The sequence below is a fragment of the Pristis pectinata genome, chromosome 10, assembly GCF_009764475.1.
Source record: "Pristis pectinata isolate sPriPec2 chromosome 10, sPriPec2.1.pri, whole genome shotgun sequence".
NCBI classification, from domain to species: Eukaryota; Metazoa; Chordata; class Chondrichthyes; order Rhinopristiformes; family Pristidae; genus Pristis; species Pristis pectinata.
This window is the reverse complement of record NC_067414.1, coordinates 36,483,309-36,501,591: the sequence shown is the minus strand read 5'-3', so window position 1 is coordinate 36,501,591 and position 18,283 is coordinate 36,483,309. Positions and strand designations below refer to the sequence as shown.

The 18,283-nt window shown below is 40.8% G+C and overlaps 1 protein-coding gene across 1 annotated transcript in view; it reads left to right on the top strand.

Moving 5' to 3' along the window:
* The window catches only part of LOC127575191 (PC3-like endoprotease variant B), a 452,025-nt gene that overhangs the window by 346,420 nt on the left and 87,322 nt on the right, over positions 1 to 18,283 (top strand). Inside the window, exon 6 of the mRNA XM_052024893.1 lies at positions 13,081 to 13,191. Coding sequence (XP_051880853.1) covers positions 13,081 to 13,191 — 111 coding nt within the window. The remainder of the gene's footprint in view (positions 1 to 13,080; positions 13,192 to 18,283) is intronic.

The window sequence follows — 18,283 nt, the reverse complement described above, 5'->3', positions numbered from 1 at the left end:
TTAAATATATTTAATGATTTAGCTTCAACTACTTTAAGTGAGAGGGAATTTCAGAGGCTCACCACTCTCTGGGAGAAGAAACCCCTTGTCAGTCCAGAATAACTTACCCCTTACTCATAGACTGTAACTCCTAGGTCCTGAACTACCCTGTTATTAGGAATATCCTTCCTGCATCTACTCTATCCAGTCCTATTAGAATTTTAGAATCACAGACTCATAGAGAGATACAGCACAGAAACAGGCCCTTCAGCTCACTGTCCACGCTGACCATCAACCATCCATTTACACTAATCTTCTATTACTCCCATTTTCTTAATTCCCTCCACATGCTCTTCAACTCCTCTCAGATTCTACCATTTACCTAGGGGCAACTTACAGTGGCTAATTAATTTATCGACCTGCGCATTTTTGGGATGTGGGAAGAAACAGGAGCACACGGTCACTGGGAGAATGTGAAAACTCCTCACAGACAGCACCCGAGGTCAGAATTGAACCCAGGTCTCTGGCGGTGTGAGCTAGAGGTTCTACTAGCTCTGCTACTGTGCTGCACTGAAAAAATTTGAGTTCAAGAGCATCGTTCTTCATATGAGGAGACCGAAACTGCACACAATATTCAAGGCGTGGTCTCACCAAGTCCCTGATCAATTGCAGCAAGACATCCATGCTCTTGAACTCAAATTTTCTCACTATGAAGCCCAACATACCCTTTGCCTTCTTAACCACCTACTGAACCTGTATGCTTATTCTCAGCAAAAGGTGCATAAGGACACCAAGAAGAATAAGAAGTCAGTATGGTGACTGTAATGAAGATAGGAGGAAAGAGAGATTTTATAATGAAGACGTTTTATTTGGGTACTCCTCGACTTAAAGTGTCCAACTTTTTGTTGTAAATCAACTTTTCGTTGATTTCTGCTGCTTTCACATTGTAACTGTCAGTAGAAGTGGCATTTAGTGAGCAATATGCTCACTGTGGAGCAAGGAAGACAGATCTCTGAACTCAGATGCAAACAGAGTGTGCAGGTTACTCGCCTCAGATATGTTTCACTTGTTTCTATCTGCAAAGATCTCACAAAGTATTCAAGACAATTGGTAAACTTATACAAATACTTTTTTAAATTGGGCATTCTGCTGGTGTGGTTTCTTTTAATTACTTTAAAAAAAAGAGGTTTCAAATGTGTTCAACACAAGAAACTGCAGATGCTGGAATCTGGAGCAAGAAACATTCTGATGGAGGAACTCAGTCAAGCAGTATCTGCGGGGGGAAGGAAGTCCTTTCTATACTCTCAGTCCCGATGCAGGGTTTCAGCCCGAAGCCTCGACAATTCCTTTCCCTCCACAGATACTGCTCAGCCCGCTGAGCTCCTCCAGCAAATTGTTTGCTGTTTCAAATGTGTTATCTATTAGCAATGATTAGGGAAAAGAATGCAAAAGGACTGTAGGAAACTGTTCTGTCCTGCCTTTACTGGCCAAGGAGAGGAAGATTTATATTGCAGGTTTAAGGATCTTACAAATTACTATTTGACAAGGCCATATTTATTTCTGAGTGACCACGTTTTTTTAACCACTTTTTTTTACAAGTTTAGATTCAGCTATTAACATGAGTTTACTGGTAAATTCTGTGATTAGGGGCTGTAACATTTTAGAGCTTCAGGGGTTTCCTGAATCTAAATCAGTTTGAAATTTCAGAGGAAATTTTCCACATTATACAAATACAAGGAATATTTAAAAGACACACATTTCTTTACAGCATTATTTAAAGAATTTAAAAGTGAAGACCAAAATATAAAGAATATTTAATTTCCAACTAAATATAACAACAACTTGAAAGATTTCAACTTGTTTTTACTCATTGAAAGGTTTTATTCATTAAAGAGCAGCCTGCAGGTGTGGAATTCTCAACAATGACATTAAAGATCAGTAAAACTGGAACTAAATCAAATCAGGCTTGTATAAACTATTGAATTATAGATCTTTGTAGAGACAAACAAATTTTATTCTTGTATATTTGTGGTTTTCCATTCATCTATGTTTTTTTTCCTCTGCATGTCAAATTTGATTTGCAAATGATGGGCCCTCCACACTCCTCTCCCCCACCTTACCACCTACACCCAGCTCCAGAAAAAAAGTGTTTGAAGATCAAGACCTCAAACCTAGCATGAAACTCTTGGCCTGACAGGTAGAAGTGACCCCTATCTTTTTGTATGCTTCTGAGACTTGGACTACCCACCATAAGCACCCCAAAAGCACTGGAGTTACCAGCAACACTCACTCTGCAAGATCCTTCAAATCCACTCGAAGGATAGGCATAACAATATCAGCATTCTTTCCTAGGCCAACACACCCAGCATTGAGGGCAAAATTACATTCTGTTGTCTCCATTCAGCAGGCCACATTGTTTCATGCCCAACAAAGATTCCGTAAACAGATAGTCTATCCAAAGGCCTGTGACAGCAAATGGAAAAGATCCAAGAATGGAGAAACAAAGGACTGCAGATGCTGGAATCTTGATGAAAAACCCTACGATGCTGGAGGAACTCAGCAGGCCAGGCAACATCCATGGAGAAAACTAGGCGGTCAACGTTTCGGGTCAGGACCCTTTCTTCAGGACTGAAGATAGGAAAAGGAGAAGCCTAATATATAGGAGGGAAAAGCAGAGCGGTGATAGGTGGACAAAAGAGGGGTTCTGGGCTGGGGGGTCAAAGGTGGTGATAGGTAGATGCAGGTAAGAGAAAGTGACAGCCAGGTGCAGGGGAGGAGGTGAGAGCAATCCACCAGGGAATGGGTCAAAGGTAAGGAGGAAAAAAGGGGTGTAGAAGAAAAAGAGATAGACTAGGAAAGTACCTTACCTGCATCTACCTATCACCTTCCTGTGCCCACCCTGCCTCCCCTCTTTTGACCACCTATCACTGCACTGCTTTTCCCTCCTATATATTTGGCTTCCCTTTTTCCTATCTTCAGTCCTGAAGAAGGGTCCTGACCTGAAACGTTGACCACTTGCTTTTCTCCTTGGATGCTGCTTGTACTGCTGAGTTCCTCCAGAACCATAGGGTTTTTCATCGAGATTCAAGAATGGTTTCAGATCCTCCTTGAAAAAAGTATAATGCCCCCACCAACTCAGAAATCTCTGGACCAAAGTAGAGAAGAAGTACTTGGGGTGTTATTGGGAACAGCACGCAGAAGCCCCTGTGAACAATGGAAAGTGTGCAGTTCCTCCCAAACTATCCACCTGCCAGCCCTGCCCTACTTTTGACAGAGGCTGTGGTCCCCCTATCAGTTCATCAGTCACCTCAGGGCCTAAAGAACAGCAGTTAGGGGTCCCTGGGGAACTGGCTTTAAAGTAAGACGTTTGATGGACAGGATTTTTCATTTGAAGGTATGCTTTGTTCTCTTAGAGGTCTGTTTGGAAGTGAAAGTAAACCAAACTTAATGTCAAACCACAATGGCCAATCCAAACCCGACCCAAGCCCGGATCACATATTCAACCCAACCAGGTACATGCCAGAGATATTGCAGAATATCACATCTTGATATTGACACTGCATCAAACTTGACTTCCATTGAAAAAGGGACTCCCTGGCCAGGTGAAGTCCCTCCTCTATCTACCCCCAACCCCAAGAATGTGGCCTTGATGCAAACTTGAAGCCAAAAACTGGAAAAATACTTCCCAATCCTCATAACATTCCCCAGTCACATCCTTGCTGAGTATCACACCTGTCACTGGCACCGAGTCATACTTCAAATTGACACCAAAAATTAACCCATCCCAGGACAAGCCCTTAGTCTAATGACCTACCTAACATGGCTGACACCTGCTGACAAACTGACCTGGTTAAAGTACTAGGCTGGGATGGTACAGCACAGCACAGTAAGGCCAAACCAGGCCCAAATATTTTGACTGAACATAAGTGCAATCAAACCCAAATTCAACACCTATAGTTGGGCCCTGTTGGGATCAGGTCAAATTATACATGAAAATTTGCAAAGAAAGTTCTCAATTTCTAATTTTTTCCTGCATTATTTTCAACCTCTCACTGATATTCAGAATTGCAAATTATGTCCGACCATCTCTTCATGGAGAAATAACTTACACCAGTTCGAACTTGCTGAAACCCTGCAGGAATATAAATATGCTTAAATAGCTTTACCTTTCTTTCAAATAGAGACAGGTATGTTCCAGAAAACAGTCTCATCATAAAAGGATTAACTTTTCACCTCCACATCTGCAGCCATTAGCAATATGTAAGAGAAAGGCTTCTCATTAATTTAATTTTGTGTAGGTTTTATGCACGCTTATTTATTTTCCATGCTTAAAGTATGTCCTTACTTCTGAATATGAAGATTTTGGTTTAAAAGGTGCATTTAATATGAATTAGAGAAATTGGAATTAACAGATAAACTAATATCAGTCAGTTATGTTATAATTCTTTAAATTTGCAGAGCCATTCCTCATTGTATATCCCCTGTCAATCTTGTGACACTATTATTCTGCAGTGATAACATCACAATGGCCTTTCACAGTCGTCAATCAATGTCACTGAAGCTCAACTTTCAGCTCCCATTAGTTTTGCTATATTTATTGCAATAATGCTGTAAATATGTTAGGGAGTGTGGTGTGTATGGAATAATCCATTCATTAGAGAATATTACAGACCAGTAATGTAGAAATAAATACAGTAAAAATTTATAGGCTTAGAAATTACTGAGCAAAATTATTGTAATAGCATGAAACAAGTGACAAATATCCAATGTGGGAACTAGTATTTTTCTGTGTGTGTGAGATATACATGGACAAATGTGCAAGGGGTGAGTCTGTACATTTTGGTATGTGTATGGGTGCATGCATATGTGTGAATTCACATTTGTGTGAGAGTAAGAATGCAAGATTTTCACGTACGCGTGTCTGTGCATGTGTGTGTGTCTATGCATGCATGAACTCTGTTCCCACCATATTAGAGGGTGCATCAGTGGGTGAGCAAGTGGATCAGGTATCCACGTGAGAGTGTGTGTGTGCGCGTAAGTGTGTTAGTGTTTGTGGGTATGTATGTATGTGCATGAATTCTGTGTCTGCCATATTGGTAAAACCTTCCCATTCTGTTTCTGGAGCCATTGCATTGCCAAAGGCAATTATCAGCACTTCTCCCAATCATCTTCCTTCCTTTCTCCTTCAAAATGAATGTCTTTGATCGCTTCCTCTGCTCCTCAACATTGACATTTGTACCATGTATGTAGACTACCCATTGCTCATTAGTCAGTGAGCTGCCTGGCATTACCCAGCATAAGATCCCTATGCATCAGTCTCGTTTAAATCAGACCCAAACTTACAACAATAAGTGTGCCGTCAAGTGCAAACTGATTCATGGACCACAATTTATTTATTTAAAAACAATACAATGTGTGTTATTCCTTATAATGTATTGAGCCTGGAATTAGTATTTTAATGGTAACTCCAGGGAAGAAATGGAAAACAGATGCTGGAATCTGAAACAAAAATAGAAATGCTGGAAGAACTCAGCCTGTCCAGCAGCATCTGTGGAAAGATAAACTAGTTGATGTTTCAGGTTGAACTCCCTTCATCAGAACTATCTCTGATTACTCTTTTCGCAGATGCTACTTGACTGGATGAGTTCTTCAAGCATTTCTGCTTTTGTTCCAGGAAAGGAATGTTTGATTGTTTTTGCTGAATTGCATTCATTGAATTTTGTAAAGGAACTTCCAAGCAAACTTGGAAGAAAGATGATAGAAATTCTTCTCTGGATATTTTTTCTTCAGTCGAATTCTATCTGCACCATAATAAAATATTTTGCTTGTCTGAATACTGTAATGGAAGGATTTGATTATTGCTCTTTTCCATTTCAGTTTGTACATTTTGTACAAACTTTGTACAAACTTGTGATTTATTACATTGCTCCTATTATTTTTGTTCAGTAAATGTGTATATGCTGCATCTTCTTATGCACTGACTAAACTTACCTGATCAACTCAATGGGGATGTTTTACTCCATTCTGATAAATTTGATTTCTTTACTGTGTTGTTTTTTGTAACAGACATTTACATGATTTTGACAAGGGGTATTGTTGACACTAGAGGTGTAATTTTCAACTTCAGTACGTGGGTAGTTTTGTGAAAGAGTTCCTTTTAAAGAAATTTTTGGATTTTCATCCCATTGATGCAAACTCAGCTTACTTTCAAGGACGACAATCTGCTTTTTCATGTCAATTCGGGAAGAGAGTGTGCAGGAAGTTAGATCTCCCAATTGCCTTCTTTTTACTCTCAATTATCTCTGTTGTCCTGGTTATTTCCACTGCTCCTGCCAGGACCTACACAAGTGTTTATCGAACTGGTATGCATGGCCTTCATTACCTTTAAGGAGGTTGGGAAAGGGGTGATGTTTCACATCACACACATCCAAAATCTCGTGTTATAATTAAGTTTTGTTAATTATTTAGGTTACACTTCCTTGTACAGAATCCCCGAGTTACTCTAATACATGGTGCAGAAGCTTTGTAATTGCTCTGGCTGAATATCCAGCAAAACATCTTGTAAGAAGAAAGAATATATGTTTATAGTCCTTAATGAATAGTTTACGGTTGACATTTCTGATGATGCCGCTGAAAAGTATCTCATTTGTTCATGGGTCAGCTAGAGGTGGGTTAGGTAGTCAGAATGGTGATGGGGTATATGGTCATTTTTGGAAGCAGGTTTCTGCTCCATTGAAAGAAACACACCTTTGTCCCGTCTTTATGATGGCAGAGTATAATATTAATGGTAGGACTCTTGGCAGTGTGGAGGATCAGAGGGATCTTGGGGTCTGAGTCCATAGGATGCTCAAAGCAGCTGCACAGGTTGACCATGTGGTTAAGAAAGGCATATGGTGTATTGTCCTTCATCAATCGGGGAATTGAATTTAGGAGTCGAGAGGTATTGTTGCAGCTATATGGGTCCCTGGTCAGACCCCACTTGGAGTATTGTGCTCAGTTCTGGTCGCCTCACTACAGGAAGTATGTGGAGGCCATAGAGACGGTGCAGAGGAGATTTACAAGGATGCTGCCTGTATTGCAGGGCATGCCTTATGAAAGCAGGTTGAGGGAACTCAGCTTTTTCTCCTTGGAGTGACGGAGGATGAGGGGGGACCTGATAGAGGTTTATAAGATGACGAGAGGCATTGATCGGGTAGATAGTCAGAGGCTTTTCCCCAGGGCTGAAATGGTTGCCACAAGAGGACACAGGTTTAAGGTGCTGGGGAGTAGGTATAGAGGAGATGTCAGGGGTAAGTTTTTTACTCAGAGAGTGGTGAGTGCGTGGAATGGGCTGCCGGCAACGGTGGTGGAAGCGGATACGATAGGGTCTTTTAAGAAACTTTTGGATAGGTACATGGAGCTTTGAAAAATAGAGGGCTATAGGTAAGCCTAGTAATTTCTGAGGTAGGCACACGCTCGGCACAGCTTTGTGGGCCAAAGGGCCTGAATCGTGCTGTAGGTTTTCTATGTTTCAATGTTCTATGTTGTCACTAGCACCACTCTGCTGTCACCTGTAATGCCTTCTCTCACAGTACCTCCAGAGGATCAGGGCTGAAAGCTGACATATTCTCTTCAGGTCCAGTTCCAATCTCTTGATGAAAGTTCCTCCTCTTAGAGGGGCAGCCACAGAATTTTGAGAAGAATCAAAGAGAGGCCATCCAACTGAATATCAGAACTAAGGGAGACTGAGACCTCTGGAGGGAGAACATCTTCATGGAAGGGTTTGGGATAGATCTAATAAAACATTGGCCTAAAAACAATGGGGTGGGGGTGGGTGGGCGGGTAGTCACTTCCTATCTTTTATCATTCTTAGCTGAGCATCACACTTCCATACTACACTTTATATTAAACTGATATTCACAAAGCAGCAGCAAATCACCACTGTAAATATGGACACCCTGACAAGCAACAAGTTGCAAAAGCTTTAAAAGTGAACCGTAGCATTTTTGTTCATTTTCTTCAGGTGAAGTAAAAACACTCAATCCACCAAGTTTGGGAAGATTTCTTAAAAAACACTTTCCATATTCTTTCAGTAGAGATTTCCTCCTGCCAGCTAACCTTCACCTTCTGTAAACAATGGTGTTGTTCATTAGCCTGTGGGAGAGGCAAGGCAAAGCTGAGCTTCCTTCAAAGTATTTATGCATTTAGTTCACAGTTAATGTAAATATTAAACATAGTTTCTGAAGTATTTTCCCTTTCACCTGTTACTGTTTACAAGCCACTTGTTTTGATAGACCAGGAGTAATTTTCACTTTTGCTACCTTGGTGCTGATCTGGTGAACTATATTGCCAAGCAGTTGTAAATCCTGCCTAATTTTCAATGAATGTAAGCCACACCAAACCCTACTCTCACCCCACAGCGTAAACATTGATGCACCATGGGTGATACTGTAATAGATTTTCAGGTAATATCATAAAATCAGTGTATTTCTGCATCCATTTCCAGTACACAAAGTCATCTTGTTGTTTAAGAAGGGAGAGGGGCTATTTCCCTTTGTTGGCCAAAGGCACAGAACACAAGGCGAGAGGAGACATGCTTGATCTGGGAACTCTGGGAAGGCTACAGTTGGTGCACTGCCATTTTACAGGAAGATGTAATGGCACAAAACATGGCACATAGGAGATTTATAATGTCATCACAAGATCACAAGATCACAAGACAAGGGAGCAGAAGCAGGCCATTCGGCCCATCGAGTCTGCTCCAAGGAAAGGGAAATAGAAATGAGAAATGGGGACTGGGGGAAGAAGAAGAAAAAAAACTATTCTAATCCCAATTTCCGGCCTTATCCCCATATCCCTTGATATCCTGACTATTTAGATATCTATCTATCTCCTCCTTGAACGCCCCCACTGATCTGGCCTCCACTGCTGTACGTGGCAAGGAGTTCCACAAATTCACCACCCTCTGGCTAAAGAAATTTTTCCTCATCTCTGTTTTGAAACTGTACCCTCTAATTCTAAGATTGTGCCCTCTGGTCCCGGACTCACCCACCAAGGGAAACAGCCTAGCCACATTTACTCTGTCCTTTCCTATCAATATTTTAAATGTCGCTATGAGGTCCCCTCTCATTCTTCTGTACTCCAGTGAGTACAGTCCAAGAGCCGACAAACGCTCCTCATACGTAAGCCCTTTCATTCCTGGAATAATCCTCGTAGATCTCCTCTGAACCCTCTCCAACGTCAACACATCCTTCCTAAGATGTGGGACCCAAAACTGCGCACAGTATTCCAAATGAGGCCTCACTAGTGCCCCGTAGAGCCTCATCAACACTTCCTTACTTTTATACACTATACCTCTCGAAATGAATGCCAACATAGCATTCGCTTTCTTTACCACCGATCCGACCTGGTGGTTAACCTTTAAGGTATCCTGCACGAGTACCCCCAAGTCCCTTTGTACTTCCGTGCTTTGGATTTTCTCTCCTCCTAGATAATAATCTGCCCGCTTATTTCTGCTTCCAAAGCGTACAACTGCACATTTCCCTACATTGAATCTCGTCTGCCATTTCCTTGCCCATTCTCCTAAACTGTCTAGGTCCCTCTGCAACCTTCCTATCTCTTCAATACTCCCTACTCCTCCCCCTAGGGCTGGAAGGTTTTAGATATGAGGAAAGATTGGTTTCTTTAGAATGGAGGAAACTTAGGCAAGATGTATAAAGTTATAAGGCTTAGAATGAGTGGGTAGGAAGTATCTATTTCCTTGGTGAGGACGTCATTTGCTAAATAACATCAAGTTAAGGTAGATGGTAAATGGATTAGCAGGAAGTTGAGAATTTCTTTTTATGTTCAGTAAGTGGTGAATTTCTGGAGCACACTGTCAAAAAGAGCAATGGAATCTGAAACACTCTGCACATTTAACAAAAACACGTGAGTGAGTTCTTGAAATGCCAAATATCATGGGCGCTGAAAATCTGAAATAAAAAACAGAACATGCTGGAAGTACTCGGCAGGTCAAATGGAATTTCTGGAGAGGGAACGGAGTTAACATGAACTTTCATCTGAACTAGGAAAAGTTAAAATACAAGCATATTGTAAGTTGCAGAAAAGTGGGAAGGCAAAGAGAACAAAGGGCATATCTGTAAGGGTGGAGATTAAGAGAAATTAAGATGGTGTTGGTGCTGGGTGAGAAAGGTTAGTGAAGGCTTGTGAATTGCAGCTGATCTGTCTGAAGCAGGTGTAAGTAGATGAATGAGAACAGAAGAGAGAAAAATAAAATAATATTCGAACTGCGATATACGAAACTCAGTTACTGGAAATCTGCAGATTAGGCAGCATCTGTGGAGAGAGAAGTACTGCGTTAGCACTGTAGATTGATGACTTTTCATCAGAACTAAGCAGTTCTGAGGCAAGCTGAAAAGGCAGGTTATTTGAATCTGTTGAATTTACTTTCTGAGTCCTGAAGGCTGCAATATACTTCGACAGAGGATGTGATGCTGTTCCTTCAACTTACCTTGGGCTTCTTTGGAACAGTGTAGGAGACCAAAGACAAAGCGGTGAAAATGGGAAAGGGATTGAGAATTTAAGTGACAGGAAACTTGAAGCTCAGACCCCCATCTCCCCCACCCCTGCCCCCAATGTGTGGATTGGATGACTGCTCAGTATGCTCTGACTGACACAAAACTGAGAACTTGGTATAGAGCTGACATAGACGCACTCATCTAATGGCTTCCTTCAGTGCTGTAAATTTCCAAGGTGAGTTGTTGAACTGCTCACAATAACACAAGAAAATGGGAGCAGGAGTGGGTCACCTGACCCCTCAAGCCTGCCCTTCTATTCAATATGATTGTGGCTAATCTATGCTGGCCTCAAACTCTCTCTGTGCCAGATCCCCATAGTTCATAATTCCCTGGTCTTCCAAAAATTTATCTTAAATAATCTGGCCTTCACAGCCCTGGGGTAGAAAATCTAAAGGTTCACCACTCTCTGCAAAAAGAATTCTCCATGCACCTCCATTTTAAATGACTGGCCCTTTCTCTTATAATTATGTCCCTTTGAGACTCCACCTTTTTGAAAGTTTCTGTTAGTCACATCCCATCAGCACAATTATCACAATTTCCAGTGATAGGCTCAAAGACAGGGAAGGAGGAGTTAGCTGGCCATAGAATAAGAAGCAGAAGTAACACAGCAGCAATTAAAAAAAGAGCAAAATGATAGAGGAATAACTTGTAGATAGATAGCCTGACTTCCAGAAGGGTAGTTGAAAACCTTAAAGGAATTATTATCAAAGAAGCCAGACACAGGTGAGAAATAGAGTACTGGGGACGCAGATAGAAAAATCAGCATGTTGGAAACTAAACAATGGTAAGATGTAGAGTAGGAAAGTTACATTTATAATGATACATTCATGTCACCATCAGTTTCATCTGGGCTTCATTGCAAAAGAGGCTATTTAACTGCAGCTTATGATCTGATTACAAAATGCACTAAAGCAAAACCCATCTCATCCCAGCTGAACTTGGAACCGAATGGAATACAACTCTAATTTGTGCCTGTAGTGTTTGTCACAAATGTTGTTTATTTCCTTTTTAGAATATCCCTTTTATTTGGTAAGTTAGATGTCTTTTTTTGTGTATTGTTTAACAGTCCAGTAAGCATTTAAAGGAGTTTGGCAGGCAATCTGAGTGTGATCCACAGTAGGTGTGTGCTTGAAAATGGGAGCAGGAATTTGGGCATCCTAACACCGATTGTTGCAAAACTTAAATGTACCTTTTCAGGAATGAAACCAACCATCTAAATTGAACAAGCCTGGTAACTTCAAAATAATGGTACTAACTCTAATAAATGTATGTTGTCCGAACTTAAATAATAGATAACCTTTGCCACGGAAGGAATCCATCTTGTGTTTTAGATTAGCCCTAGTTTGGTTCTATTTGCAGTTTGCTCATCCTAGTTTTCCTCTCTTTCGTTCTTTTAAAATCTTTTTAGAACTGGATTGCTGGAGAGATATGAAACACAAACTTTCTTCGTGCTGTGACAATTGGAACCAGAATCTGCCAGTATTCGGTCCACTCACTTAAAAAATATCATGATAAAAAGACATTCATCTCTCCCTAAGCTCAGTAGAAGTGAATGGCAGTGACGGATATTGGTGTTCTAATGGCAAAATCTCTGTTCCCAAATAATAAATAAGCATACAAATTGATCAAGTACTTTTCTGCAGGACAAACTTCATTAACATTTTCTTTTCCTCATATTATGCCTGCGTACCTATTTCCTGCAATGCTAAAATGGTGGCATAATTATTCTTCCTTTCAGCTTACTGTGCTTATTAAAGAGTGTGATGTCATTATTTAAATACTACTGTCACTCTTTGATGCTATATATTTTCTCATAATTAGTCACACCCCCCACTAAAATTTAAAATTCTCTTTGCCTTTAGTTGCTCAGTCTTTTAACTATCAAAAAAATCATCTTAAATGAACTGAATGAATTATACTTGCAATTTTTAGAAAGAAAAGCCTTTGCCCACAGTTTATCCATGCTGATTTCTCATTCCTAACTTATTAACTTGTCCCTCAAACACAAAACTAAGAGGCTAAATATGTTTCCTATTCATGATCTGCAAGATTTTAATATTCATTTTTGGGTGCTGTATTATCACATTTTCTTCATTTTTTTTCTATTCCTATGAACCACAGTTTTGTCTCTCTCTGTGGGCCTGGGGCTATCCTCACTGTTACCATTATTTTAAATGTATCTGTTTAGGATTTATTATGAGATTAGGAGTGGGGGGGAATAGAGATGTGGAGGGTGGTGAGGGAGTGCATGAAGTGGTATGCATCTCAGATTGACACGACGGAAGTAGTAAACATTGTGAAAATTGTATTTGCTTCCACTTACTACATTACATTAAGTGCACTCTGCATATCTTGCTTCTTTACTTCTCTTCAGAATAGCAAACAGGTTAACATCTTACAAAAGATGTTTACTGCTACTTGTCAATAGCACAACTGAACTGTAATATCCGTAAAAAGAAATCCATTTAGTGCTTTTATTACATTTACATGTGCCGTGATTTTTACAGGGTGAATTTAAATCTGTTTGCTGTGGACTTAATTACAGGTACGGGTTTGGACTCATTGATGCTGCCTTAATGGTACAGCAAGCTCTTCTCTGGACCCCTGTAAAACCTCAGCGGATGTGTTCAGAAGAATTGCCACTCAAGCCTGTGATGTGAGTACCCTGATTTTTTTTTGAATTCAGCTTTGTAAAGTTCAAACGCTAAAATCAAAATGATCAATGCCTAGCCATTTTTATTGTGGTAGATTTTACAAAATGTACAACTACAAATGGCAATATGTATGGGGGCGGAACCAGATAGAAAAGTATTTTGATTAAAGCCCTTTAGAGATGTGCAGCCTAATCAAAGTTGAAGTAATTCTACAGAAGTGGCTGATGAATGATTAATAATTAATCAATACCAGTGATGTGGCATTTTTGAAATGTAAATTTGATGCATAAAGCACTATTATCATCAATGGAAGCAGATGTGAATTACAGGGGGAGGGGAAGGAAAGAGAAAAAGAAGGAAGGTGGGTGAAAGTAATAAGCAAGCACTGTAACTCACTCAGAGAAGCATCCAGGCAAGCACTTTGTGCTCTTGGTTTATTTACTGCTCTGTTGCCCAAGCCACCTCTTAATAGCAGTGGCAGGTTTAGAGGGGCATCAACTAGCAGAGACAAATGCACATTGAGAGGATGCAGATCAAATGTCTCAACAAAAGGAAAAGAGACCCCTTAAGGTTGTCTTGTGCCATGATACAGTATCTCGGGAAAGGTTCTTGGAGAACCACACTTGTTATTTGCTCATGAATCCATGTATTTTAAGTTCTCTCTTAACCTTTACTTGCTCAAGTCTTTATCAGTATATACATGTGCATTAAACCAGTCAGGCACTGATAGTGCAGATATATTTGCCCACTCAAATGTTGTATTATTAATTATATTCAAGGTTCTAGAAATTCAGTCGCATGGAGTTGTTTAATTCTAAATTTGCACATCTGGATATTGCATGTTTCCAGGGTGAAACACAATTACAACTACTTCCAGGTCAATTTGCAGCACTCTGGAAATTCAAAAGGGTAACAATTCACCCTTGCACAAATAATGTTTTCTGCATGTCACATCTGGGATGATGTGCTTCCTAAGCTTTACCTGGAAAATTAGCCCACATTGTTCCCACCTCTTTCCAAGGTATCAAACTCCAGGCACTAGGTCTGATCTCTGGGCCTCGTGGAATTCTTCTCCTCAGCCCCAAATGGTTAAAAAGGAAAAGGAAGATTCTCAAAGTGAAATATACAGCTATGAAAAACTACAAGACCAGAATCTTGGGCTGTTCTGCATTATTAAAATTAACACAGGAGCAATAGTTTGATAAATCTTGCCCTCCAAAAGACAGATATCTAGCAACCCAGACATGTGAATGAAATGATGACCAGTCAGTAAGGACACCATGATCAAGATGGCCATTAAGGAACTGATCATGCAGCCAACCATATGATCTATAGGCAACAAGGATAAAGAGCAGGAGGTATAAACAATATCACTGCATTCAAACGAGTTGATCTAATCAGTTGATCTGCACAATGGAAAGCAATCAAAGGAGAAATGGCAAGACTTCATGGCCAACTTGTTCCTGTTGGGGTGAAAAACAGGGGTAAAAAATATAGGGAACTCTGGATGTTGAGGAATATTAAGGGTTGGATAAAGAGGAAAAAGAAAACATATGACAAGTATAGGGAACTGATGACCGGGAGGCCCGTCAAGAATACAAAAAGTGTAGGAAGGTGCTTAAAAAGGAAAATAGGAAGGCTAAGAGAGGTCATGAAAAACAAAACACTGGCAGACCAGACTAAGGTAAATCCAAAGACGTTCTGTAAGTATGTTGAGGACAAAGCAATAACTTGGGGGGAAAAGTAGTGTCCATTAGGGACAATGTAGACAATCTATGTGTGGAGCAAAGGAACCCTCACCACCCGGGACATGCCCTCTTCTCATTACTACCATCAGCGAGGAGGTACAAGAACCTGAATACCCCCGCTCAACAATTCAGAAACAGCTTCTTCCCCTGCACCATCAGATTTCTGAACAGTCCATGAACTCATAAACACTACCTCATTATTCCTTTTTTATAGCACTATTTCTTTATTTTTGTAATTTGTGGTAATTTTATGTCTTTACACTGTGGTGCTGCTGAAAAACAACAAATTTCACATCATATAAGTCAGTGATAATAAATTTGATTCTGATTCTGAGCCAAAAGGTATAGGTAAGGTCCTAAATGAATACTTTTCATTGGCATTCACAAAGGGAACAGGCTTTGTAGAATTGGAGAATTCAGTGAAGGGGTGGGTGAAAGTCTAATGCAAGTCTCCATAATGAAAAAGGAGGTACTCAATGCCTTAGCAGGCTTAAAGGTGGATAAATTCCTGGGCCCAGATGGGATTTATCCCAGACTGATAGGGGATGCAAAGGAAAAGATTGCTGGGGCTGAAACTTTTAAATCTTTGCTGGACACAAGTGAGGTCCCAGATGACTGGAGGACAACAAATGTGGTCCCCATTCTCAAAAAAGGCAACAGAGAAAAGCATGGCAACTATTAGACCCATGAGCCTAACATCAGTGGTAGGGAAGATATGGTAAAAAATTCTGAGGAAGAAGATTAATAAGGCAAGGAAGGGACTAATCAGAGACAGCCAACATGACTTTGTCAAGGGCAGATCCAGTCTGACCTATTTGATTGAATTCTTTGAAGAGGTAACAAAGTGTATTGATGAGGGCAGGGCAGCATATGTTACTTACATGCACTTTAGTAATGCCTTTGACAAGGTCCCACATGGAAGATTGGTTCAAAGGTTTAGGGCCCATGGGATCCTGGACAAGTTGGCAAACTAGATCCAACATTGGCATGGCAATAGGAAACAGAGGGTGATGGTGGGGAGTTTATGTGATTGGATGCCTGTGACTGGTGATGTCCCACAAGGATCGGTGCTGGGACCCTTGCTGTTTACTGTATAACATATGTGAATGACTTAGATGTGGATATGAGAGGCATGAATAGTAAGTTTGCAGATGATATGAAGATTGATAGAGTTGTTGATAGTGTGCAAGGTACTCTTAGGCTGCAGAGAGATATTGAAGTCTTTGTTAAAAGGGCTGAAAAATGACAGAACAAGTTTAATCCAGACAAATGTTGAGGTGACGCATTTTGGGAGTACGGTTGAGGCTAGGACATACACCATGAATGGTGGGGTCTTAGGGGAGTATTGAGGAACAGAGAGATCTTGGAGTACAAGTCCACAGATCCTTGAAGGTGTCAACACAGGTAGATAATGTGGTTAGAAAGGCATATAATCCAGGCTTTCATTAGTCAGAGGATTGAACACAGAAGTAGGGAGGTTATGCTTCAATCTTATGAAACTCTTTGTCAGGCTTCAGCTGGAGTATTGCATGCAGTTCTGGTCACCATGCTCTAGAAAAGATGTGATAGGACTGGAGAGGGTGCAGAGGAGAATCACCAGGATGTTGCCTGGGATGGAGCAGTTCAGTTGTGAAGAGAGACTGGAGAAACGAGGTCTGTTCTGTCTGGAGAGGAGGAGGTTAACAGGGAACATGATTGAGGTAGATAAAATTATGAGGGATATAGACAGGGTAGACTGCAGGAAACTTTTTCCCATATCAGAGGTAGATAAAAGTAGAAGACATAGATTTTTATGTGGAAGAGATTTAGAGGGGATATGAAGGGGACCTTCTTCACCCAGGGAGTGGTAACTAGCTGGAAAGCACTGCTCAAGAGATTGGTTGAAGCTCAGTCACTGACAGTATTTACGAAATGCCTAGATGAGCACTTGAATCACTTAGGCATAGACAGCTAAGGACCAAGAGCTGGAAGATGGGATTCATATGGATGGGTGCCCACTGATCAGCATGGATAAGTTGGGCTAAGTAGCCTGTTTCCATGCTGTATGATTCCATGAGTCCATAACCAGAGTTAGTGATTTAGGTTGAGGCACTTTCAAAAGAACTGCCCAAAGTTCAGAAATATACAAACTTTAAAAAGGATAAAAAGAAGGAAAGGAAAGAGAGATCAGAAGGTTTGGTCTGTGAAAGTGTTACGTTAGGAGAAATTAAGTGGATTGTCCGATCCCACCGGTCACTCCCACTGCCACACACTAGCAGGGCAAGCTGATGCCACAAAACTTCTGCAGGAAGGACACCACACACACTATTTTCTGCACCCTTTGATGGTTGCTGACTCCAGCCAGGCCCCCAAACTGGATCTCAACCCAAAACGTCGACATCCATTTCCCTCCATGGATGCTGCCTGACCTGCTGAGTTCCTCCAGTGTTTTCTGTGTTGCCCCAGACTGGGGATGCTGACCCCTCCGTTCCCTGTCCCTTTGCCACCATTGCGGTCATTTTGCCATGTCATCTTATTTTCTCTTTCTCTCTGTCCTGGACTTGGAATCCATAACAAAGCGGGCCAGTGTATGTGAGAAATAGATTATCAATATGTGAAGGCATCAGAGGGACAGCACTTGCCACTAATGGCTCATGCCAAAAACTTGCAGGAGAAGCCTAATATTGCAGATTCCACAATTTCTGCAAAATCACGATTTAGGTAGAACCATAACTTTTGATGAAAAATGATGACCTGGTAATGGAGCCAGCAGAATAGTTAAGAGAAATACCACTGTCAGTAGGTGTTTTAAGACAATCATTGGAAGCTCCAATGAAACCACCTTCCTTAATTATTTAAGTGTTTAGTTGTCTTGTAAAACATTGCCATTATGTTGTTTACTGACCAGTAAGAGATAGGGATATCTTTATTAGTCACATGTACATTGAAACACACAGTGAAATACATCTTTTGCGTAGTGTTCTGGGGGCAGCCCGCATGTGTCACCACACTTCCAGCGCCAAGACAGCATGCCCACAACTTCCTAAACCGTACATCTTTGGAATATGGGAGGAAACTGGAGCACCCGGAGGAAACCCATGCAAGCATGGAGAGAATGTGCAAACTCCTTACAGACAGCAGCGGGAATTGAACCCAGGTCGCTGGCGCTGTAATAGCATGACAGTAACCACTACACCACCGTGCCTGCCCTAGAAGGGTTATCTGATCCAAATGTTATCCCAAATGTAGCAAAAACTCGATTGACCCACCTCTAATCTCAATTATTTGCAGGAAGGTTCTTAATTAATTTTCTAATGAAAATACATGTGAATGCAAGAACAATGGAATATAAAATTAGGAAGACACC